Below are 24464 nucleotides of genomic sequence, written 5' to 3' on the forward strand. Positions count from 1 at the left end.
TACAAAGTCGACTGCGGCCTATTAGTTATAATGCTATTTTTATTTCTATGGTTCTGTGCTTTGTATTCCAATTTTCCTCTCCCCTTTTCATCTCAAAATCATCCTCCGCACTGTGGCGCTGTTGGTACTTTCACAAGTCATTCAAACCTCAATATTCGGTATGGGTGGCTTGACTAACTGCCTTTTCTCTAGTATGATTTTCGCGAAACTCAAATAAAGAAATAAAATTTAAAAGATATAAAAAGTAAAGTATAAAAAAAGAGTTTTGTTAACTTACATTCAATACTAACTTCATGAGATTTCGTGCATCAAGTTAAACATCGAAAGACCACTATTAATGGCTCACGTGCGTTGCAAACTTACAACCCTATCTCTATGTTAAATATCCTCAATCGTCAAAGTGATATATTGACTCATAAACCATAAAGTAGATAAACACGCGTAGTTTATCACCTTCTTTCAATACTAATAAAGATAAATGTTGAACAATATACATTTTGGACATTAGGTTTATTCATCGCTTTGTTTCACAAGCTTCTAGTTCTTAGATTTAGTTGCTCTGCAGAGGAAATAAAACGTAGGTAAAACTAATTAATGGTGAGTAAAACACTACAAAGCAAATATTGACTTGTTTATACTTAACATATTCATAAATGTAAATATATGTATAGTTGAAGAAGTCGATGTTGGAAATGAATTTTTATAAAACTTTTTTTCTAATGAGAAAATATCAACATTTCGTCTAAGGTGCCTTCATCGAGTCAAAAAAACAAAAAGTTGTGGTCAAAACTTTGTCCAAATGACCTTAAATGGGTCAAAACGAGGAAACGAAATGTAGGTTTCACTTGAACAATGGTTATTAAAAACTTTGGCTATTAATCTGTGACGTATTTCCCAAAATATAACCTATAAAAATACTCGTAATAAAATCATTAAGTCTGATAATATAGAGGTTAATGTTGTTAAATCATTTCATCCTAAACATAGTTTGAGACATAATTCTTATAGGTTGCAGTACACTCACTGAATTCGATCCTGGGTTAGTCCTAAAAAAAAAAAGGTTGTCATAAAAGAATGAACCCACATCTCGTGAAGATGTTACAGCAGATAACCCGATGTGGCTTCGATATAAGAAAACATATACACATATGAAGATGTTAGATATTCTGTAAGTGCGTATAACTTTTACTTGTTTTTTAGAAACATTACGCCAATAGCCTGTGTGGCACGTACCAAGTTTAAATGTAACACACCCAAGAAAATTAGTTTCATTTTTTCCTTAAAAAGAATTTCCTTGCGAGTTTCCGAAGCTACTTCATAGTATTTAGTCCATTATGCCTTTATATCTTTCCGTAATTACGCAATTTGATGGTTGTGTAACTAATTTATAAATATTTAGTGTGCCACACTTTACCAAAGTTGAGGTTTACAGAAAGATTAATTCATCAAATGAGGTCATATACTAGCTACAAGTTGCGACATCATAAGCCAGACTTGAAGTTCTTGCTGTAACCTCGGAGATTTATCTACAATGAAAGAGAAAACGAAAACTTTTAGGGGGTAGCGTATGACCTGATCGGTAGTTATGAATACTACTTTTAAGATAAGTCACAAACCTGGCCACTTCCCATTTAAGTGTTTTCTGTACAAGCCACTAAAGCCATAAGAAAGAACTACTCTAATTTTAATTTATTATAATTATCAAAAACATTTTTCGTATCTATTTTGGAAAAATTAAAACAACATTCGAGAAACCATGCATGTGAAAAAGAAATTAATATGTTTAAGAAATTACATCATCCTATAATTTTGTCGTTTCTCGTGGCTGTTATAAGCTGCACATTCCTCGTTGTTTTATTTGTACTGGTTTCGCCAACAAAACAGCTTTAATTTCGAGTAGCGGGTAAAGCAAAAAGATGGAATTCCAGCTTCGTGGTAAAGCTCAGAGGTTCGAATCAGTGCGAACCGCAAAATGTTCCTACACTTTAAACTGTAGAGACATCATAAGAGTGGCAGTTAATACCTTAACACAGAATATGGGTGTTAGAATACTGTTACTTAGTTGCATGGCCTGGGGTTAATAATTCAACATTATGAATGGTTGTAGTGGCTTTTGTCTCAAGTGCAGGTTATGGAACACAATAACATTGTATGTTTATTTAGGGTAACTGCAAGATTTCTAATTGCATGAAATCTACACGTGACATTTACATTGATTCTCCCAAAGTTAGATCAAGAATGAATGCCATTCAGAAATGTTTCAAAGCAGATTTAAGATAATTTACTTTAACTAAATGTGCTATATATAGGCAATGGGTAAGGTTTAAAGACATTATGTTCTCTGTGTATGTTAACCATTTAACACGGATAAACCAAATATAAGCACTTTATTCATCAAAAGACAAAAAAAATGTAAAAAACGTGTCTCTTTATGTCATCGAAAGTTATTATGTTTGAGAGCTAAAGATCATTGATAAATAATTAACATATGTGCATTTACCTGCATTGCAAATTGAGATCGAACATTAGACACTGTGTCATTGAAGTCACAACGGAGCTTCATAACATTGGAGTGAGAACTAACACCCAATTTTGTATCATTACATTAAGGACTTAAACTAAACATTGTATTAACACAGAAAGGATCAAAACTAGACTTTGTACTTTAAGTGAAAGCTTAAAGTGTAAAACATTGTAAAGAAATGGATAAGCCTAAACTAGACTGTATTTTAACACTAATATCACAGCTTAAACTTAATTAAACTTACACTGTTCCATTAACGATAGATATCAAAGATTTTCTATCGTTACGTGCAATGGGGTATTAGGTGGTTTTATTATTATCGTGAGGAATCATATTCTGTAATATTACATTAAAGGCTTATTACAGTCACACCTGATAATGGCTCCATATCGTTACTGTTGGAACGAAAGCCAGACTTACTTTCATTACGCCCAGTGGTTAAGGCACTCGACTCATAATCCGAGGGTCGCGGGTTCGAATCCCCGTTAGACCAAACATGCGCACCCTTTCAGCCGTGGGGCATTATATAATGTGACGATCAATCCCACTATTCGCTAGTAAAAGAGTAATTCAAGAGTTGGAGGTGGGTGGTGGTGACTAACTGCCTTCCTTCCAGTCTTACACAGCTAAATTAAGGATGGCTAGCGCAGATAGCTCTCGTGTAGCTTTGCGCGAAATTCAAAACAAACCAAACCTTTTGTTACATATACAGGGGGGAAGAGAGAGCGAGACTGACTACTGCTATGATGAAGACTAAAATTAGGGTTGAATTTTTACAGTAAGGACAGACATTAGATATAAATTTCTTACAGTTAAGACCGAAACTAGGCCTTACATAGAGATATACGATAAGTTCACTTTCTGAAAGTGTGTTTCCTTTCCTTGTGAATAGTTTAATTTGAGTTTTCTCATAAGTAATAAGAATTTTTGTAAAATACTGCAGAAGCAGTGGATTTATACCTCTGAAACCTAGTGGACAAAGCACAGATAGTTCTTTGTATAGCTTTATGTTTAATAACAAACAGCAATATTCCTGTAATAAAAATATTTCTCCTTCAAGCTTACTTTAAAAGCTACAACATAGTGAAATAATTTCTTTACTAATGTTATCTGTTGGTTAGGTTTGACTTGAATCATTATAACTGGATTTTTTACTTATATTATATATATATATATATATTTCAAATTAAACAACAATTATGTTTTCCTTCATAATTCAGCGATATTCATCAGTTTTATTCATTATCTGTACAGATGATGTCCTTAAACGTTGTTACGGTAAAATAGGATGCTTTTCAATCGGAGAACCCTTTCTTTCTTTGTATCGTCCAATCAACCTGTTTCCTTACCCTCCTGACTACCTCAAAGTTAACTTTCTCTTGACGACCAGGAAGAATCCTAACTACTTCCAAAAACTGACCACTGATGAAATCTCCAAGTCAGACTTTGATCCCACTAAACCAGTGAAGATACTTGTGCATGATTATCTGGAGGATGTCAATCATGAATGGATGCTGGTTTGTACTACTTTATGTATCTACCAATCATAATTAAATCCAAGCTTTCAACTAACTGCAATTCTTGGTTTATAGTTTTCCATCACTTGATACATCAATCGTAGTTAATTGACAGTTAACCATAAACCAGCTGTAGTTTTGGGTTTATAGTTTTTTTCTTACTTGATATACCAACCATAATTAACTCACGGCTTTCAATCAGCTGTAATTTTAGGTTTAAGGTTTTAATTATTTGATATACCAATCATAATTAAATCCCACCATTGAATCACTTGTACTTCTTGGTCAGTATTATAATGTTCCTACAACTCACTAATGAATCTGAAATATGATAAGAATCGAAACTGTACGAATATGTATCAACTTGGGGGTTTTCTGCTGTATTTTTTCTTATAGTTTTTTATGCATATGATATCAAAACCTTTCTGGATTTTATATATTTGTAAAAGTCTCACTGAGAGAGCTATATTCAATTGCAAATTTAAATATTTATTTAATTTTGAACTTACAGCAAATGATTCGAGAACTCCTGACCAATGACGACTACAACATCATTTCCGTGGACTGGTCAAGAGGTGCCACTTCCCCTTACACTCAGGCTGTGGCTAATGCTCGTATGGTTGGATCTATTATCGCGGAATTTTTAACATTTCTACAGGTAAGTAATGTACCCTAGTTGACACTTGGGTTAATTGGAGGTAATGTTATGAAAGACAATAAATCATTGTTACTTTATAAGAATGATATTTCAGGACCCGTGCTTCGCTTGGAACATCTAAACTCTTTTAGACATATGTGTGAAACTCTTGACAGAATGTAACATCACAGGAACAGAAGCATGACTGAACGTTTGACATTTATACTATTTATGGTGATTAAAAAAAAAAACAACGGAAAATAAATGATTATAGGTTATACGTTAAGAGATTCTAGAAACAAGTAGAATTTCACTGAGAAGAACAACCTAAATGTAACTGATCTATAGGTGTACATTGAATGGGAGACAAGAGGGATTGTCTTAATCACATTCTAAATAATAATTTGTTCTTGTTGATTGTGTGGGAACTGTCCTCTTCCTACACAATTTTTGAAGCTACTCTCTGACTTGACGCAATGAAATAATTAAAAACAAGCCAGTATGTTTGTCCTGGCTCAGTAAACAAAATATACAAGAAAATCAGAACATTGTACCAATATGTGAGTGTGTATTGAGCCTTATTGAAGAAGACGTAAACCGGTATCCACTGTACTGGACTGATCTACAAAATCAACTACAAGTACCATTATAATGGACCTGACCCAATAAAACGAGTACAAGTAAACCAGTATAATGAACTGACATACTAAACACGTTAGTATTAAAACATTATGAAGGATTCAACCTGCTGAAACAGTTTCGAATAAGCCAGTGTAATGGATCAGACTCACAAAAAGTTACGAGTAGGATAGTATAAAAAAAAACAACTTTACCCATTGTAACATTTACGAACAAACCAGCGTAATGGATCTGGTCCACCGAAACTTAGCAGTACTCCAGTTGAGTATTAAAACATATTTAGAATACAGATATTTCATTATGTTATCCATTAATTCTGTTTAAATTCTCATGTGATGATACTGTTTAGGAAAAACAGTCTGTGTCTCCATCGAACATGCACATCATAGGGCTAGGTGTAGGAGCCCATATTGCCGGATACACAGGAGAGAAAGTTCCAGGTCTTGGCAGGATAACAGGTAACACACAGTTTTAGGTCGTCTCCTCTTTGTCAAAGAATTCTGATAAGAACTAATATTTTGTGAATGTAAATATTTGTTGTTTATTTTAATAGTGACTTTGACAATGTTCAAAACTTTCATTAACAAAACAGATGTTTCCTCTACACTTCTTATAAATTCATGCAGAATTATTGCTACAATATCAAAAATAATATACACTTTTTGTACGGTCTGTTTACTGTGACACTATTTATAGTCAGGTGCGTATTATGTACGGTGCCTTCACTGTGACACTAATTCAAGTAAAATAAATGTCGCCATAATATCTCGAAATTCGGGCATAGCCATCTTTAAACTAGACATGCTTACCAGAAAACGGTTAATCTACATACAGCTACTTGTAACCAACTAGCGTTATCCACTGTTACTTTTGTAACATGCCCACAGCTAAAGTACAGAGTGCGTTCAAAGGAGTATAGCTAGATCGAATCTTAGACGTTCCGATTTGTGAGCTATCTACTAGGACATATACAGCTCTATGGCACATAAGTTCTCCCAAATTACCAGTAACTGTAAAATAAATCCATAAGAGCGTTACTAGAACGCTATGTGGCGAAATGAATTATGGGTAATATTATTGATAGAAACAAGGTTTAAGAGATTTTTTATTGTATCACTATTTAAATTTAAAAGCATCTGTCATATGATCTCTTAACATCACGTTGTATTATATAAATAATTTTATGTGATCTATTTTTACTGTGGCCATAGTTAGATAAAGCGCTATTTTATGCATCAGAATATTTAAAGCCAGACATTTTGAAAAAAACACCCACAGAAGTAGTAACTACTCTGAAATATCGCTTGTAAAAAAATTCATGATTAGCATGCATGTTTATTAACACAGGCCTTTCATTATACATTTAACCTTTAAAGGATTGTTTTTAATAGGACTTGATCCAACTGGTCCATATTTCCAAAAAACCGATCCCAAAGTCCATCTGGACCCCTCGGATGCTGAATTCGTTGATGTCATACACACTAATGACGAGCGGATCGTCGTGAACGGCAGAGGTGAGAAGTATTTAAAAAAAATGAAATTTTTCGTTTTGTGCACGTGTCTCAGTGTTCACCCCTCTTTTAAATATCAAAATACAAGAAACGTTTTGAGAATTAAAATATCTTAAATTAAAATGTTTCTATAATTTAGTTAGATGTGGACAGCCGTTTGTTTTGTTTGTTTGTTTGTTTCTGAATTTCGCACAAAGCTACTAGAGGGAAGGCAGCTAGTCATCACCACCAACCTTTGGGCTAATTTTTTACCAACAACTAGTGGTATTGACCGTCACATTATAGCGCCCCCACGGCTCAAAGGGCGAGCATATTTAGCGCGACGGGGATGTGAACCCGCGACCCTCAGATTACGAGTCGCACGCCTTAACACGCTTGGCCATGCCGGGCCGTGTGGACAACTGTTAGAAAACATTTAGGTAGTAAAAACATTATCACGTCTATTTTCGAGTGTTTTGAATTAAAAGATGGAAGGATTACCAGCTTTTTTCTCCCTGAGACAGTATATTGAAAAATTAAAAGGCACAATCTCTGTGGCCTAATTTCTTTAACAATTGCGAGATATTTGAACTCCAAATTAACGGATATCGAAAATTATAATCCTACCTTACTAGAGTTTATTCTTATATTAATAAACAGCTATCAGACGGTTTCTTTGATCCTTTCCTAGTTATAATAAAGGAATTGTGTCATATTAAATAATTGTTAATAATTTCCTTGTCAAACATTAATCTGCGTATCGAATAACAGTAATGGGCTTGTATCTTATCTCAAAATGCTATTATTCGTATTAGATACTCGAACTCTCAGGAATGATCATTTTCTGATCCAACCAGCACGTATCAAGATATTAATTACGTGACTTGCTCTCCACGTGTCATATAAGAAGTGAAACAGAACACGCTTTGGAGTATTTATTGAAAATAAATAAAACAATTATAACCGGATTACTTCCCAGTTGTGTTAAGATTCAGTCTCATAATGTTGGTTTATCACTTCGCCCGCTTAAAACCGAACAAAGCCTGGCATGGCCAGGTGGGTTAAGGCTTCGACTCATAATCCGAGGGTCGCGGGTTCGAATTCCCGTCGCACCAAACGTGCTCGCCCTTTCAGCCGTGGGAGCGTTATAATATTACGTTCAATCCCACTATTCGTTGGTAAAAGAGTAGCCCAAGAGTTGGAGGTGGATGGCGATGACTAGCTGTCTTCCCTCTAGTCTTACACTGCTAAATTAGGGACGGCTAGTGCAGATAGCCCTCAGTAGCTTTGTGTGAAATTCAAAAGAAATAAACAAAACCAGTAAAACCGAACAATTCTTTTGATAGACAAATGGAAATGTCTATCAAAAACAAAAAGAGTGACGGCAAGCAACAAATATACGAAAAAGAAAATAATATTCAAATGACACTTTGTTCTAGATATTCGTAATGAAGTTATTGCACATCAGTTTAATAGTCCTGTTAATAGTTCACTGTTCCTGTTCATTTCTTTGTGTTTTACTCTGATAGTTTACCCTTTCTGACTTTATTCTCTCTATTTCTATTTATTTATCTCCGGCACTAGATAGAAAATTAATTTGAGAAACCAAGTAGAATATTCTTCTGAGAGTCGACGTCGTTTATCTATTAACATGAAATGTTATCATTAATGCAGTGATCGACAAGTTAGAACCCATCGGTCATGTCGACTTTTATCCCAACGGTGGTAGAAAACCTCACGGATGCAGCAACACTATCGGCGAGTCACACAGCAGCGGTATGTACTACAGTTATTAGTTGTACGTATGTAAGGTATGACGTGTAGCTGTTCAGAGACGAACTGAGACATGTTCTGGAATCTCCTCACTAATCAAAGTTATCGTGTCTTCAATATCACAACTTTCAGCTTCATCACATTTTGACAGGTTGTGACGTGTAGCAACATAGCCCTGACAGAATCAACATATCTACAGATAAGGCTTGATCCCGGTTGTAGTGATTTACAACAACACTACAAATGGATCTTAGTCGTCGTTGGCCTCATCTGTAGCTGTGGCTTGTAACAACGTTGCAAGCTGGTCTTATCTGTAGCTGAAGTTTGTAACAACGCTACAAGCGGGTCTCTGATATGGCTGATGTTATATTTAGCTAAGATGTGTAATAACACTACAAGCTGATCACTGCTGTGGCTGATCTTAACTGTAGGTAAGATTTGTAATAACGCTACGAGTAGGTCTCTGCGGTCTTTATAGCCATGTTTCGTAAGAACACTATAAGAGGATTAAAACGTATGATTGTTATTATATATAACTAATGTAACTAGTGACAATACTGACTGGGTACGACTAGGACAAGTGGGTTTACCTAAGATAGGTTGGGTAAATCAGTAGATAGAATAGTAACTATGCTAGTAATTAATGGACCTGTTCAGTTTAGCTTTGATGTTCAACAACAGTTTTATAGGGTCACGTGCGTGATAGATATTATATATAGGTATATATCACTCTTAGTAACGTTGTTTGTGATTGAGATGACCAGTCTTACAAAGTTATAAACTAGAACCGTGTTGCTTAATTCAGTGTACAAGCAGTATTTAAAATCTCACCTTGTCATTGAACATAAGTTAATTATTTTCTCAAGATGGCTGGTATGGCTATTAAAACTTTAATTAAAATAAAATACAGAACAGCAGATAACCCTGAATAATGTTGTTTTGACATTATCTGATATTAAAGGATATTATATTGAAAAGTGTTACTTTTGAAAAGAGACCATATTTCATCATATAATTTTGAACATTTTTATCGTAAAGCACAGCACAACGTTCCGAACTTCTTAGGCCATCTTCAGGTTAGCAATGAGTTAACTGTTGTCTAATTATTACGTTTACAAGTTATGTTTTGGTGGCTATTCCTTACTGGAGTTGCTTAGCTTCAAGTGTTAACAGATAACCCTGAATAATACTGTTTTTGACAACAGCTGATACTTTAACAGCAATTGTAAATAGTGTTGTTTTTGACGATAGCCCATATTTCAGAAGATAACCCTAAACAATGTTGTTTTGACACTATCTGGTATTTGACAACAGACTATATTTCATCATATACTTTTGAACTTTTTTATAATTTTATGTTGTAACTTCTTTTGCAGGTCATTATGGAGACTGTGACGTTATCCCATCTTGGCAGCTGTTTACGGAATCTATTAACACTGACTGTCCGTTCTACGGCTATGTTTGTGACAGTTACCATAACTTTACAGCTGCCAAGTGCACCGAGGGTTGTGGAGACGGGTCTCTGTGTGCATCTTTAGGATTCAGAGCTGATAGCTGGCAGCAGTACAAGAAAGCAGAACCTGTCAAGATGTACTTGTCTGTTGGCAAGAGTGTACCAGCGTGTCGTAAGTAAAAACCAACAGATAGTACAGATATAACTTACACCAGGATATCGTAAGTAAAAACCAGCAGACAGTACGGATAGCATTTCACCAAAGTGTCATAAGTGAAAAACAACAAATAGTACGAATATAATTTATACCAACGTGTCGTAAGTAAAAACCAACAGATAATGTGAATGTAATTTACACCAGCGTGTCACACGTAAAAATCAAATAATACGAAAATAGAGCATACATACGTGTCGTAAATCAAAAACTAGTTCGACTAGAATTCACATTGGCATGTTCGTACGTATAAAGGAACAAATAATGAAAACAATACAAAGTTTGTACCAGCGTTCTATAAGTAAAAGAAACAGATACCACACTTTGTTTACTGGTGAATTTGGGTTCTGCACATTAACAATTAATAAATAATTAACCAATAGGCTATATTTTTCACGCACTCGGGTATAATCTTAGTCGATATCTTGATGTTTCAAGATTTAAACAGCTCAAGATATTTAACCAATATTCGAGCAGTTATGGCTATCATGAAAATACAATACAACGGATATGTTGTCGTTGTTTTTCACTTTTTTCCGTAATCAATATCTTAAGTACAACTCTAGTTTCTTTGGTGTTTTATTATTATGTATAGCTTGAACTCAGTGCGCATGTGTGACTCACCACCGCTATTACGTCCAGCAGTAACAATTAAGAATTAAAATACATTTCAAGTATGTATTCTGTCTCTCTCAATAGGCTACCATTATCACGTGAAAGCCGAAATAGCTGAAAAGAAGACAGACAAGGATGACGACAGCAACAAGTTAGGCCCACTCCGAGGGCTCATATTTGTGCTCTTAACAGGATCCAAAAAGCAGACACAACCTCTCCAGGCCACGAGAAAGTAAGAAATAAAGTTAGATATTTTAATGATTTTTAAGAGATTTGAGGACTGTTTTTTTTATTCTGGAATTTATAAAATAAAACTTGAAACGAAGAAGCTAGATATTACATTTGAAATTTTCAGATATCTTATCATCGAACTATAAAATTATAAATTAAATATAATTAATTCTTTGTTATGTCAGTTAAAGTGGTTAAATTAGGCTTATGAGAGACATGAAACTTCCATTCGTGATCCACTTCGACATTCTAATCAGAATGTTGTTTAACTCCTCAAGAGGTGTACAAGACCGTTCCACCCATATATTTAACTCCTGGTTCATAAAACTGTTACTTCTGAAGAAACCAAGACGGACACTGAAGAATCAAAACCGAAACTAATTAAGTAAACATGAGAAGGTTTGTTTTCAATATTTTCAAACGTTCGATTATATGGGATGTGCAATTCAAACTAAAGTGTCCACGTTTGATAAAAGGGACCGATTTTTAAATTATATTGTAAGAATGCTTCATTACATGAAATGCTCGCTTTTTCACTCTCGTTTAGAAAAAAACTAAATTGTTAATCCAAATTAAGTCAAATTATATATATAATAAAATGGTAAATAAGATATTGTTGTTCCTTTATTCTACAAACAGTACTGTGCAAAAGTGCTATGAGAGGAGAATATTTCTTATTCTTTCCACTTTATGAGGCTAATTCTTTCATGCTATTACAAAATCTAAATTTCAACACTATGGTAATGCTTCACTGAACACTGTTGACAATTGAATGAGCCAGGGTGAAAATACTTTAGAATTCCCACATGCTTGTACCAAGGGCATATCATAAGGGTCATGTTTGAATGAACATAGTGATCAAATTAAGAGTCTGAAATAACTGCCATGGTACCCCATGCAAAGTCTTAACTATACAGCAAAAAGCTAGCAAGGAGCTAGTATATGGTACTAGTATATGCTAGAAGAAATCAATATAATAATTCTCCACATATAAACCTTGATTAAAACCGTTTTTAACACTATATATTAAGCTTTGATATCATGTCACAGCCAAAAAAGCGTAGAAACTTGTCAGTAGAGCAGAGAATTCGCATAAAAGTTTTATGTGATGCTGGTTGGACAAGTTGCTGCAGACTTGAAATGCTCTCCAAGCACTGTCAAGTAAGCACAGATCGTGAGACCGAGACAGGTAAATTTAAAAATAGGAAATGAAGAACCTAAACTCAATGATATTGATGTTAAGTATCTACGTATATGCAGCTTCAAGACAGAAGGAAGACTACCGCTGATCTCAAGCATCAGATAAATTACCATGTATCAAATGGCAGAAAAGTGTTCAGGTTCTATAGTATCAAGAAAACTCATTGAGAATGGAATTGTTGGTTATGTAGCAGTTAAAAAAACACCTTTATTTCGATCTTCCTATACTATTAATGGACTGAAACGTGCTAAAAAGTACAAAACTGGACTGGTGATGATTGTAAAAGGGCGTTATGAATGGATGCATCCAAGTGTCAGATATATGGTTCAAAGCGTAGATTGTATGTCCGGCGAAAGAAAAGTGAAAAAAGTTACTAAAATGTTATAGTCATCTAGTGTCTATCTTATCTCAGTGTTACAGTCATCTAGTATCCATCTTACCTCAGTGTAGCATCTACCATGAACCATGACGGAGGCAGTATTATGGTTTTGGAGTCTTTTTATGTTGAGGCGACAGGAGCTATTTACAAAATAAATGGGATAATAGACCAGTGCGAGTACCATCAGATACTGATCACTTACAGTATACCCAGTGGTTTGAATATTATTGATAAAGGATTCTACTCTCAAGAATATTCAAACACTCATCTACTTAGCTAAGAAAGGAGGTGCAGAAGTTATTCAAATGATGCAATGACCCCCACAGAGCCCTGATTTCAACCCAGCTGAGTAGCTCTGAAATTTGATAGAACAAAAATTTGACATATCAAAAATTTCTTCCAAATAAACTTTATAAAAGTGTATTAGAACCATTTGGAGTAAAATTCCAAAGAATACTTTGATTAATTATGTTGCAACAATGTCTAGAAGACTATCTTCCTTTTAATAACGCAAAAAAGGAAACGCAAAATATTACCTGTTTGCTAAACTTTCACTGAGTTTCTGTTGTACTAAATATGAAGATTAGTAAAATGTTGTTGTTTCATCTGTGATTTACCTTCAAATGTTCTTTGAAAGTAGCCTGAAATATAAATTTTAACTTTGTTTTAACACTTTAGCACATTGTGTATTGTATAATAGAATAACAATGTAAATAAAAATAAATAAATGAACAAACGTGGTTGATACATTTCTGTATTGTGAGTTTTATCTTCTAAACATCGTAGTTTTATAGACTGACGAATTGCAGTAATTGAGTAATATTACGAATATTCCTTTTATCAGACCTGTAGATTTCACGCCTGAAAAACCTGTTGAGTTCTTGCTAAGTTCGAAAGATCTTGGCGACATTATCAGAATGGATGTGGAATGGCGACCTCTACAGGTATCTTCCTACGATTACACCTTCGACAATTTCAACAAACAAGATGGCTACGGTGGCAAACCACCAGCACTTCCAGTCGAACGATTTGAAGTAACTAATTTGGAAAAAGGAATAAGGTAGGCGTAAGAACTTAGTTTTGCAACTCTTGTCAGGACTTTTTAAAACAATAAAACAGTAAGAGTGAATTATCTTACCCATCAGAGTCTAGAGTAGGTTTGAACAAAACAAACTCTAAGAGAACCGTTATGATTTAGTTTTTACAAACCAACAATGCAGCAATCAAGGCCTACGGCTTCCAGAATCAGTAGATTGGTTAAAATCAACTATGTATCTGATCCCGTGAGCGTAAACTAAATCCTGCAGCGTATGAGATGCAGTAACTTCATTAAAACCAAGTATATTTCTGCCCCTGTAAGAAGAAGCTGAAATATAAGAACCTGGGAGGGGACCTGGTTTATACTTCTATCAAAAAATATAAATAAATAAAAAGTTTCATATTAAACGAACCCAACTTTTTAGATCTTATTTAATTCGGACTAGTGAGTCACTCAAGCAATCACAAGGAAAATATATGTTATACACACAAGTAATAAATAAACATTTGGTAAATATAAAATGATAGAGATGTCAAAAAAATAATGCAAACAAGAATATACGAGTGATAGAGCTATACATAGATCATCTATACATGACTTCTACCATTAAAATTTAATGTAACACTAAAATATTCGAGTACAAAACTTACTAAATATCTGTATTCTATGAATGTGTTCATATTATGTGTATTGGTTTGTTTTTACACCTTCATACAAAATAAAGACACCGACTGTACAGTGTATAAAGTAGTGAGTATTCTATATGTTACAGTCATCTAGTGTTCATCTATCATGAGCTGGTAATTCCTGTTTCACCCCTACTTAAACGTTTCAAAAGAACATCCGTATGTACGAAAGCTAACTTTTAGGGGTAATTATAACAATTTACACTAGAATTATTATTATTATTTTAACTATTACAACTAAGTGATAGTATAGTACACTGACCAGAAACACATAAAGTTGAATTAGTACTAGATGAATTCAGCAATAGATGAATCAACAGATGTTAGTGACACTGCAAAGTTGATATTTTAAGTTCGATATGTAACTTCACATCTTCAAGTGAGGGAAGAAATGCTTGGCCTTTGTGGATCACGAGATCTAACATGTGGAAAAAAAATATATTTGAAAAATTTCTTAAAATGTCAAAAAAATTCAATCTGGATTTATAGAAAACTGGCTTCTGTCACAAAAGACGGTACCCCCGCCATGGCTGGGGCGAAATTAGGATTTGTTTCTCTTTTGAAGCAGCATTTAATTGAAAATAATGTGAAGTCCACGCTGCCACCTTTCCATTGCATTTTGCATCAGAAAATTTATGTGCTCAGATGTCTAAAAGTGGTGAATTGAAACATTTGATGGGCATTGTTGTAAAAAATGTGAATTATATTAGAAGTGGAAGCTTTCTCATCCATCAACAGTTTGTTTAGTCTTTGAAGAAAAGCAGTGACTATACTACTGGTTTTGCAAACGTATGATGGTTAAGAAGAGGAAAAGTCTTGGGACGATTTACTTCCTTATTTCCTCAAGTAAAAGAGAATCTTGTTGAAAAATGTATGATTGAAAATTTCCTTGGAATTGAAACTTTGTCATGGCAGTGTGGTTTGCACTTTCTGTGCGACATGATGGCTCACTTGAATAATTTGAATACGAAGCTTCAGGGAAGAGGTAAAACAATAAGCGAGCAATCACAGTCTATTGGTGAATTACAATTAAAGCTAAACATCTTAGTGGAACAATTACAAAAGAATGATTTGACACATTTTGAAAGGTTGAATAGTTTTCTAGAAAATAATAAGGACTATTATTTTTCTAATGCTAAAGATGATCTCTATGCAAACTGGATCAAAAATCCATCTCAAAATTTTGAATCACGTTTCTCCGAATTTAAAAATTTGAAATTGATATTTGAATTTTTGTATGATCCATTTCAATTTGACTAAGGAAATTTCAGTAAGGAAATTACATCTTTTTTGTCTTTGGATAAGTGTGGATTTTAAGACGAGATGCTTACCCTGCAAAGTGTAGAATACATAAAGGGCAAACAAAAATGTTCTGTCAGAGAGATGTAGCTCACTGTTCTGATAAATGAGTCTTCCAAATTTAAAGACAACAATTTCAAAATTGTTTTTCATGTTTGGATCCACATGGGTGTGTGAGTCAACATTTTCTGCGCTAGATTTTCTCAAGTCTAGATACAGATCTCGGCTTACTGACATAAATTTAGAGACAGAACTAAGGTGATCATTGACCAAAGATATTAAACCAAATATCACGAAACTTGTTGATGAAAACCACCATCAATTTTCACATTGAAGGTTAGTTAAAATGTAATTATTTTGATTAAACTAACGTATTTCAATTTTTTTTAATAATATGGCTAACGTTGTTTTCATTAACCACAATTGTGACCACTATGAAAAATAAATTGCCTTCCCCTGGTACAGAGTCTACTGATCTACTAACTCTATAATAAGTTTATGGATTTTTACACCACAAAAAAAAATATTATTTTCTTTGAACTAGCTTATATGCACTGATTTTTTTTAATTAATTGTATTTATTGTCAAGGAATAGAAATCAAATATCACACACAATTGTGAACTCTATTCTCTTACATAGCTATATATACTATAAAAAAGCCACCTTCTGACAAAAAATTTTGAAAAAGTATTTAAATCTTCTAAATAATAAATGAAATAGAAGACGAAAACTAAAAAATTAAGTGAAATTTTGAAGCTTATAATCACCATCTTAACATCAGGAACTTTTGTCTTCAAACAAAATTGTTAAACGCTTTCTAATTTTTTCGGTGCCTACTAACCTCGCAAGGTTAGAATAAAGTATTTCTCATTATAAGTATACTAAACTTGGTCACAGAAGTCGAATAATTCTTAAATTTTGTAATTCTTTTCCAGGGAAATATTTTGTCCAGTTGGAGAACCAGTTATTCATCCAAATGAAGTGAAACCTCTTTTCAAGGGCGGAAAATGTGCTCAACCTTAAAAATGAAGAACAAAATATCTGAGAGAATTAAAATAAACGGTGTTTTGAATATTATTTCATTGATGGTTACAAAACTGAACATTGAATATTTCTTATGTTATCTTAAGGCTTACTTTATGTTAAAATTTTATTATCTTATAATTGCATGGTATTGATAAAAAGCGTATTATCACACTTTTTAACTTGCTTTAGTGTTTAGTTATTGTTAAGCAAGCAAATATTAGTACTTTTTATTTAATTTTTTTACTGTCTCACGTTAAATTGAACTAATCTTATTACCATCACCATCTGTAATGTACTGGAGTCTCTTTAGCTACTTAAAAATTACTAAAATGTTTAGTTGTACTAATACTTTTAATTACTTATAAATTACTAAACATATCATCACAGTGATACTATTAAAGTACTTAAAATTACAAAACGTATTGCTGTAATTATACTTATGATTACTCAACCATAATTAGAAGTAAATTGTTGTTCTCGCACCTTTTTATTTACTTAATAATTACGAAATTCATGTTGTCATAGTGATACTTTAATTACCAACTTTTGTTATTAAAACCTATTTAGTGATACTTTAATTGGCAACTTTCGTTATTAAAATTCTATTAGTTTGTGGACACATGCCATTATCGTTGGTTACTGAATGATTAAAAGCTGTCAACAGGATATTATAGAATTATGACATTTTTACTTGATATGAATTTTACTCAGCTGTAGTTTGACATTTGTTGGGGTACTGGTATTTTTACTTTTTCTAAATTACTATGTAACGTAACTTATTTTGCTGATATATTTTTATGTACTCAATCATGTGTTACTGCGTTAATACTGCTGTATTTATTTAATTATTATTACGTGTATATTGTCTTAATGATGTTTCTTTATGTACTTAATTACTATCCACAACGTTCGTTATTCTAATACTTTCTTACTTATCAAACACACACAGTGAGGCACTGTTCCCACACATTAGCTTGGTGTGCACTGGGAAAACAGATACGACAATGAGTTGATACATAGTTTCAAACTAACTAAACTACAACTTGCAAACTATTAATCAAAGTGAAATGTGGTATTTTACTGATAACAAATCGTATAGTACTTTGGCCTGGAGGTTAAGGCACTCAAGTCATAAATACAGGTCGTGGAATAGAAGCCCATCGCTGATCATGCTTGCCCTTTCAGCCGTGTAGTCGTTGTAACGTTACAGTCAACCCCACTATTCGTCAGTACAGATTAACCTGAGAACTGATAGTTGGTAGCTTGGTAATGTTTGAAATACTTTCCCCTTTGGGGTATCATTTTAAAATTAGAGACGGTCAGCGCCAGTAATTGGCGAGTAGCTTTCGGCGAAATTCAGCAAAATAAACAAAACACCTTACACTAAGGTGTGAAAATGGTGTTGCTCCGCAAGAGTCATCTTGCCACACTCCCTGCAGTGTTATCACGCCTTAGGTATATAAGACAATACCGTTCACGTATGTTTACACCAACTTTAATATCGCGTATGTCCATCTCAAGGGCTAACAATGTTTCCGCGCAGATAGCCCATTGAGTAACTTTGCGCGAAATTCAAAACAAACAAACAAACGTTTCCTCAATCCATTATCAACCAACTCGTTTTCTGGCCGATTAAGTGTGGCTTTTAGGTTAAACGAACGTAGGAGGTTAAAGTCCGGATAACTTACTGATTTTTATCATTGTAACGATTTTCCATATGGTACTAACGAAAAAACCTGAACTTGGTGTAGACAGACCTTAATTAAAATGTTTACTTTCATTAATAGTTTGTAATTCATAGTTTAGTTTCTGGAAAAAATATTTCACAATAATATTTTATTCCTGGGTTTATTTTATCAAATACATACACTTATCTCACGCTTGTTTTGTTTGTTTGTTTGTTTTGAATTTCGCACAAAGCTACTCGAGAGCTATCTGTGCTAACCGTCCCTAATTTAGCAGTGAAAGACTAGAGGGAAGGCAACTAGTCATCACCACCCACCGCCAGCTCTTGGGCTACTCGTTTACCAACGAATAGTGGGATTGACCGTCACATTATAATGTCCTCACGGCTGAAAGGGCGAGCATGTTTGGTGGGACCGTGATTCGAACCCGCGACCCTCGGATTACGAGTCGAACGCCTTAACACACTTGGCCATGCTGGGACCCCACGCTCTTTATTAATATACCAATAGTTTCTCAATAATGTAAATTTTCAAGTGTCATTTTCTGTCTTTTAATCTGTCCTCGTATGACTGAGTTATTCCGTCGCAGTCCTCTCGACGAAGATCTAAACTTCTTTTATATTTGTTTTTCTTTGTGCTGTATTAAATCTGTAATAATAATTATAAACAAGGATATTTCATTTACTTCTGTTGAAACGTTTGTTACATGTTAAACATAAAAATATTGAACCATTCTAATTGTCATTTGTAATAATTACGACACAAAACATTCAGATCGAATATATTTCCATGATAAAATAGTTACGTATAACAAGATTTTTGTTTTGTTTTATTAGTTAGGAAGGTGTTTTGGATTTTATTTTCTACAACAAGTAGATTTCGATATTGTTCACGTCATTAAGGTTTGCTTTTCCTTTGTCAGATTCAATCCTTTTTGTAAATGAGGTTACCTTTGGTAAAATTTTAAAGCAAATTTAACAAATAAAGGAATCCACTTGATCTTGGATTTCTTGATAGACACATACTGAAATTAATATAAATGATCGTTTAATATGAAATAAATAATAAACATTACTTCTACACTACGCTGGTTTCTGTTCTGATCAAGTTTATGTTTTAATTTCTTAATACATTCTATATTAGGAAGGAAACTTTTCATTTGTAAGTTGGTTGTTAAAAATCGCACTTTTAATTACTGTAGAATCAACATGTGAAGAATGTTGTTATACAAACTTATAGTGTTTGTAATATGTTTGATACGCTTTATTTATTTTGAAAGATGAATTACAATATTCGTCTCGAAAAGTATAGTGAGAATTGTTCTATGAGTTCCCCTACTAATAATTAACCCCTTAGAACTTATAGCCTAAGTTGCTGTGTTTCTTCTATGTATCAGTACTAAACTACAAATTAAATAAAACCCTGCATGACCAGATTGTTAAGGCATTCGACTCATTATCTGAGAATCAGGGGTTCGAATCCCCGTGGCACCAGACATACTCGCCCTTTCAGCCGTGAGGATGATATAATGTGATGGCAAATCCAACTATTCGTTAGTAAAGAGTAACCCAAGAGTTGACGATGTGTGGTGTTGACTAGATGCCTTCCCTCTAGTCTTATACTGCTAAATTACGGACAGTTAACGCAGATAGCCCTCGTGTAGCTTACGCGAAATTCAAAACAAACTACTTTAAATAATAATTATGATAATCGGTATAACATTTTATTCAGATTGCACATAAATATACTATAAAAAAAGATTATCTCCCAAGCGTGTGAATTCTTTAGAAGTTCTGTGTATGCAGTCCCTCAAATATAAGAGTTAAACATAGCTTAGCAATTAGCTTACAGATTTACTGAACGAAATACCAAGAATATGACAGGAGAGTTAGAAGATTATAGAATATCAACAATTGGTCAAACAGGGAATTAGAACATCAAAAAGGATGTATGAGAAAAGGTTGGCCGAAACTATGAAAATAATAGTAAAGATTTCTTCAAATACCTTAAGGGTAAACAAAATGTTAGAGTGAGCTGTAAGACATTTGATGGATGGCAACGGAAGGCTCGTGTCTGATAATTATGAAATGGCTGAATTATTAAATTTTGCTTTTTTCCAGTTTTTACTAACAAAAATTTTAAGCATTATTTCACAACTTGAACAGTTTATACATAGAAACACGATCGAACAAGATGGCTGCATTAATTCTGAGCTGGTAAAGAAAAATTAGAAAAATTAACTAACAACAAGACTCCTGAACGAGATAATGTTTCCCCAACGATTTTGAAGGAGGTTATGGATTGGATATATGAGCCATTTGCTATTATTTTTGTGAATCCTCGAATAGTGGACAGGTACCAGTGGATTGGAAGTTAGCTGATGCCATTCCTCTTTTCTATTATTTTTGTGAGTCCTCGAATAATGGACAGGTACCAGTTGATTGGAAATTAGCTGATGCCATTCCTCTTTTCTATTATTTTTGTGAGTCCTCGAATAGTGGACAGGTACCAATTGATTGGAAGTTAGCTGATGCCATTCCTCTTTTCAAGGGAGGTAATAAAAATTGTACCAGTGATTCGTTATAGGCCTATTAGTCTTACATGAGTAGTGGAAAAAGTTTTGAAAAGTCTGAAAAAAAGTCTTTGCAAAGCCATTTAACAAAGTTTAGAATTTTATTGAGTGGTCAACATGGTTTCACTGAAGGGAAATCTTGCCTTGTAAATCCTTTGACATTCTTTGAAAAAATTACTGTTTATGTAGACGAGGGTAATGGTGTAGATTTGGTGTATCCGAATTTTCAAAAAGTATTTGACAAGATGCTGCATAAAAAGCTTTTAAAATGTTATTTCTATAGATGTGGGGAATAAGTTAGCAAATTGGATGTAAGAAGGCAGAAGGTTGTTAGAAATAAATTTCAGTCAAACTGGATTAATGTTACAAGTTAGATACCTTTGCTCTTTTTTGATTTACGTCAATAACATAGATGAAGGAATGGTCAATAAAACACTTAATATCATCTGCAAATTTAAGTGTTTTATTGACCATTCCTTCATCTATGTTATTGACGTAAATCAAAAAAGAGCAAAGGTATCTAACTTGTAACATTAATCCAGTTTGACTGTTGATTTACAAAAGGATTTAGATCATTTAGTAAGTTGAGCAAATAAATGGCAGATGGGTTTTAATTATAATGAATGCAAGATAATTCATATCGGCTATCATAATTTGAATTATATGGGAGCAACCTTAATAGTGTTATGAAAGAAAGGAATGTGGATGTAGTAGTTGATCAGTCTCTTAATCCAACCAAGCAGTGTGACGTTGTTAGTGATAAAGCAAATAGGAATTTAGGTTGTATTTACAGAAATTTCGGATACAAGACGAAAGAAGTCATTGTATAAGTTACTGATTGGACTACATTTGAAATACTGTGTTTATTCCTGGACTCATGACCTGAAGAAAGACATTGAATTATTGGAAACCGTTTAGAGAAGAGTTACTAGAGTGGAGGGGTTGTAATACGAGCATAGGTATTATCTTTTAGTCAAACTAGGCAGTTACCTAGGACCTGTTACATTTTATAATTTATCTCAGACGGATCTTCAATTTGTTATGTTACGTGTTGCGATATCAAATAGCCAGAAATTTAATTTAAAAGTTAGTTGAATGTCAATATGTATCAAATTTATTATATTTGCTGACAAGATTGATACACATAAGTTTTTCTTAACAAAATGCATTTGAATGCACAAACAACAATACAGTTTATAACAATAATTATTACAAATAATAATATATATACACAAACTATACTGAGTCTTCTATCTGTTCTGGAACTGGATATTTCATCGACGGTCCAGATTCAGAACGAATCTTATTAATTAATTTTATGTTAACATACGGATGCACCTCACTTAACGAGACTGCTAGCTAAAGTCTAAATTCCTCCCTAACTACATCGTCCTTCTTATCAGTGGCCAAATCAACAACATTGGATGATCTGGGGAAACTATGTTCATATGTGGACACGAACGCACTAGGTGTTACCTCCTTTTATTTTTTTATTTTTCAAACATCAATAATCGGATGTAACATGACCGCGTTTTTGTTGTTTTTTTACAAAAATAACAAAAAGGCCTTGATTGTTTTGATGAACTTTTATCCTACTATCAGAAGATTTCGAACCAGAGAAGCCGGATTTTTTAGGTGAATCCTCAACTTTAGTGGATTGTATAGATGTAGGTTTTTGCCGAGATGGCATGAATTTTTTTTCAATGAAAACTGGTTTTATGAGTTAAAGTATAATTATCTGAAAGAGCAGCTGCTTCCTGTAGTGCTTCAACTTTCTTTTCATCCAAATAAGTTTGAGGTCGTCACTTGTACAACATTTAGATCCTCAATTAAACATAATTGTCTAACTTTGTTAAAACTGCTGAAAATTGCCATAGAATTACACCATAGATCAAATTAAGCCTATTTTTCCTAGGTGCATTTCGCAATAACCTCAAATCATTTGTAGATAAGCCTTTGGTACTAACTACTATGTTTTGAGAATAGCTGCTTTAACTTTATCATAGTCGGTACAATCTTTTATAGAGTTTGTTTGTTTTGTTATCGTGCATAAAGTTACACAAAGAGTTATCTATGCTTTGCTCATCGTGTGTATCGAAATCCAGTTTCTAACAGTGTGAGTCTATAGACATACCACTATACCGCTGGGAACAATTCTAGAGAGATGAAATAATAATCAGTGATGTCGAGAAACCCACTTGTTGAGAAATTTATATGCAAAAACGGCTCGTTTGGGTTGAGAAAATATTTTACATAGAAGAGCGAACAACTCTTGTTGTTGGAATGTATAGAGTTAATGTGATTGAAAAAAATCAACTTAATCATAAAGCCTTAATGGCCAGTTTCGATGTTATATCCCTTAATCATAAAGCCTTAATGGCCAGTTTCGATGTTATATTTTACAGAAGTTCCAACCACTGAAGCCTGCAAGATAGCCTTAGAACTCTATATCCGAGACCCTAACCCAACTATAGAAATTCCCAGTAACCAGTTAGCAACCCTCATAAAATTCACCACGATAAAGACAAACTTCATGTTCAACAACCAAAACTATATACAAACAAATGGCCTAAGCATGGGCAACCCAGTATCACCAGTTCTAGCCAATATTTTTATGACACAAGTTGAAACACAAGCAATTAACACAACATTACATCCACCACTATACTGGTACAAATTTGTAGATGACACGGTTGCGGGATTCAAATCTACAGAACACATACTTAATTTTTTCAATCACATTAACTCTATACATCCCAACATTAACTTCACATGTGAACAGGAAGAAAGCAATCAAATATCATTTCTTAACCTCAAAATTACAAGAACTGACACACAATTCAAAACAGAAATCTACCGAAAAATCACCCATACTGGACTATACATTCCTTGGGACTCAGCACATGAAACAAAACAAAAACTCAACATACTAAGAAACCAAATAAACACAGCCATAAAACTATGCTCAACAGATAAAATTAACGATGAATTAGACAAAATAAAACAATACTTCATCAACATCAATAAGTTTCCTCCACAAACCGTAGAAAACATTATACGCACACATCTAGACAGCTCACGAATCAAAAAACCACGAAACCATATACTGCTGTATACCATATATTCCTGACATCAGCAAACAAATAACCAACATTTGGCAAAAATTAGTAACAAAATATGACATTCCAGTTAATACCAAATTTATTCAAAAACCAGGCACAAAACTGAGGTCTATACTATTTAAAAACTACACTGACAAACACCACACCAACATTATTTATAAAATACAATGTGATAACTGCCACGACTTCTATATTGAGAAACAAGTAGAAAATGGAAACTAGATTCAAAGAACATAAAAAGTCACCTTCACACGTTTTCGAACACTGCAAGTCAAATAAACACAACATAACCATAGAAAACACTCAAATATTAAATATAGAAACAAACATAAACAAACGCAAAATTAAAGAAGCCTTACTT

At 33.6% G+C, this 24464-nt stretch overlaps 1 protein-coding gene across 1 annotated transcript in view; it reads left to right on the top strand.

The window, feature by feature from the left end:
* LOC143223466 (pancreatic triacylglycerol lipase-like) overlaps nucleotides 1-17595 on the top strand; it is a 57875-nt gene extending 40280 nt beyond the window's left edge. Inside the window, exons 2-10 of the mRNA XM_076451492.1 lie at nucleotides 3779-4041; nucleotides 4553-4699; nucleotides 5667-5775; nucleotides 6709-6831; nucleotides 8482-8583; nucleotides 9957-10205; nucleotides 10947-11094; nucleotides 13518-13733; nucleotides 16634-17595. Coding sequence (XP_076307607.1) covers nucleotides 3779-4041; nucleotides 4553-4699; nucleotides 5667-5775; nucleotides 6709-6831; nucleotides 8482-8583; nucleotides 9957-10205; nucleotides 10947-11094; nucleotides 13518-13733; nucleotides 16634-16721 — 1445 coding nt within the window. The 3' untranslated portion in view covers nucleotides 16722-17595. The remainder of the gene's footprint in view (nucleotides 1-3778; nucleotides 4042-4552; nucleotides 4700-5666; nucleotides 5776-6708; nucleotides 6832-8481; nucleotides 8584-9956; nucleotides 10206-10946; nucleotides 11095-13517; nucleotides 13734-16633) is intronic.
* The last annotated feature ends 6869 nt before the right edge of the window (nucleotides 17596-24464 follow it).

The sequence above is a fragment of the Tachypleus tridentatus genome, chromosome 8 (genome assembly GCF_004210375.1).
Source record: "Tachypleus tridentatus isolate NWPU-2018 chromosome 8, ASM421037v1, whole genome shotgun sequence".
In the NCBI taxonomy this organism is placed as follows: Eukaryota; Metazoa; Arthropoda; class Merostomata; order Xiphosura; family Limulidae; genus Tachypleus; species Tachypleus tridentatus.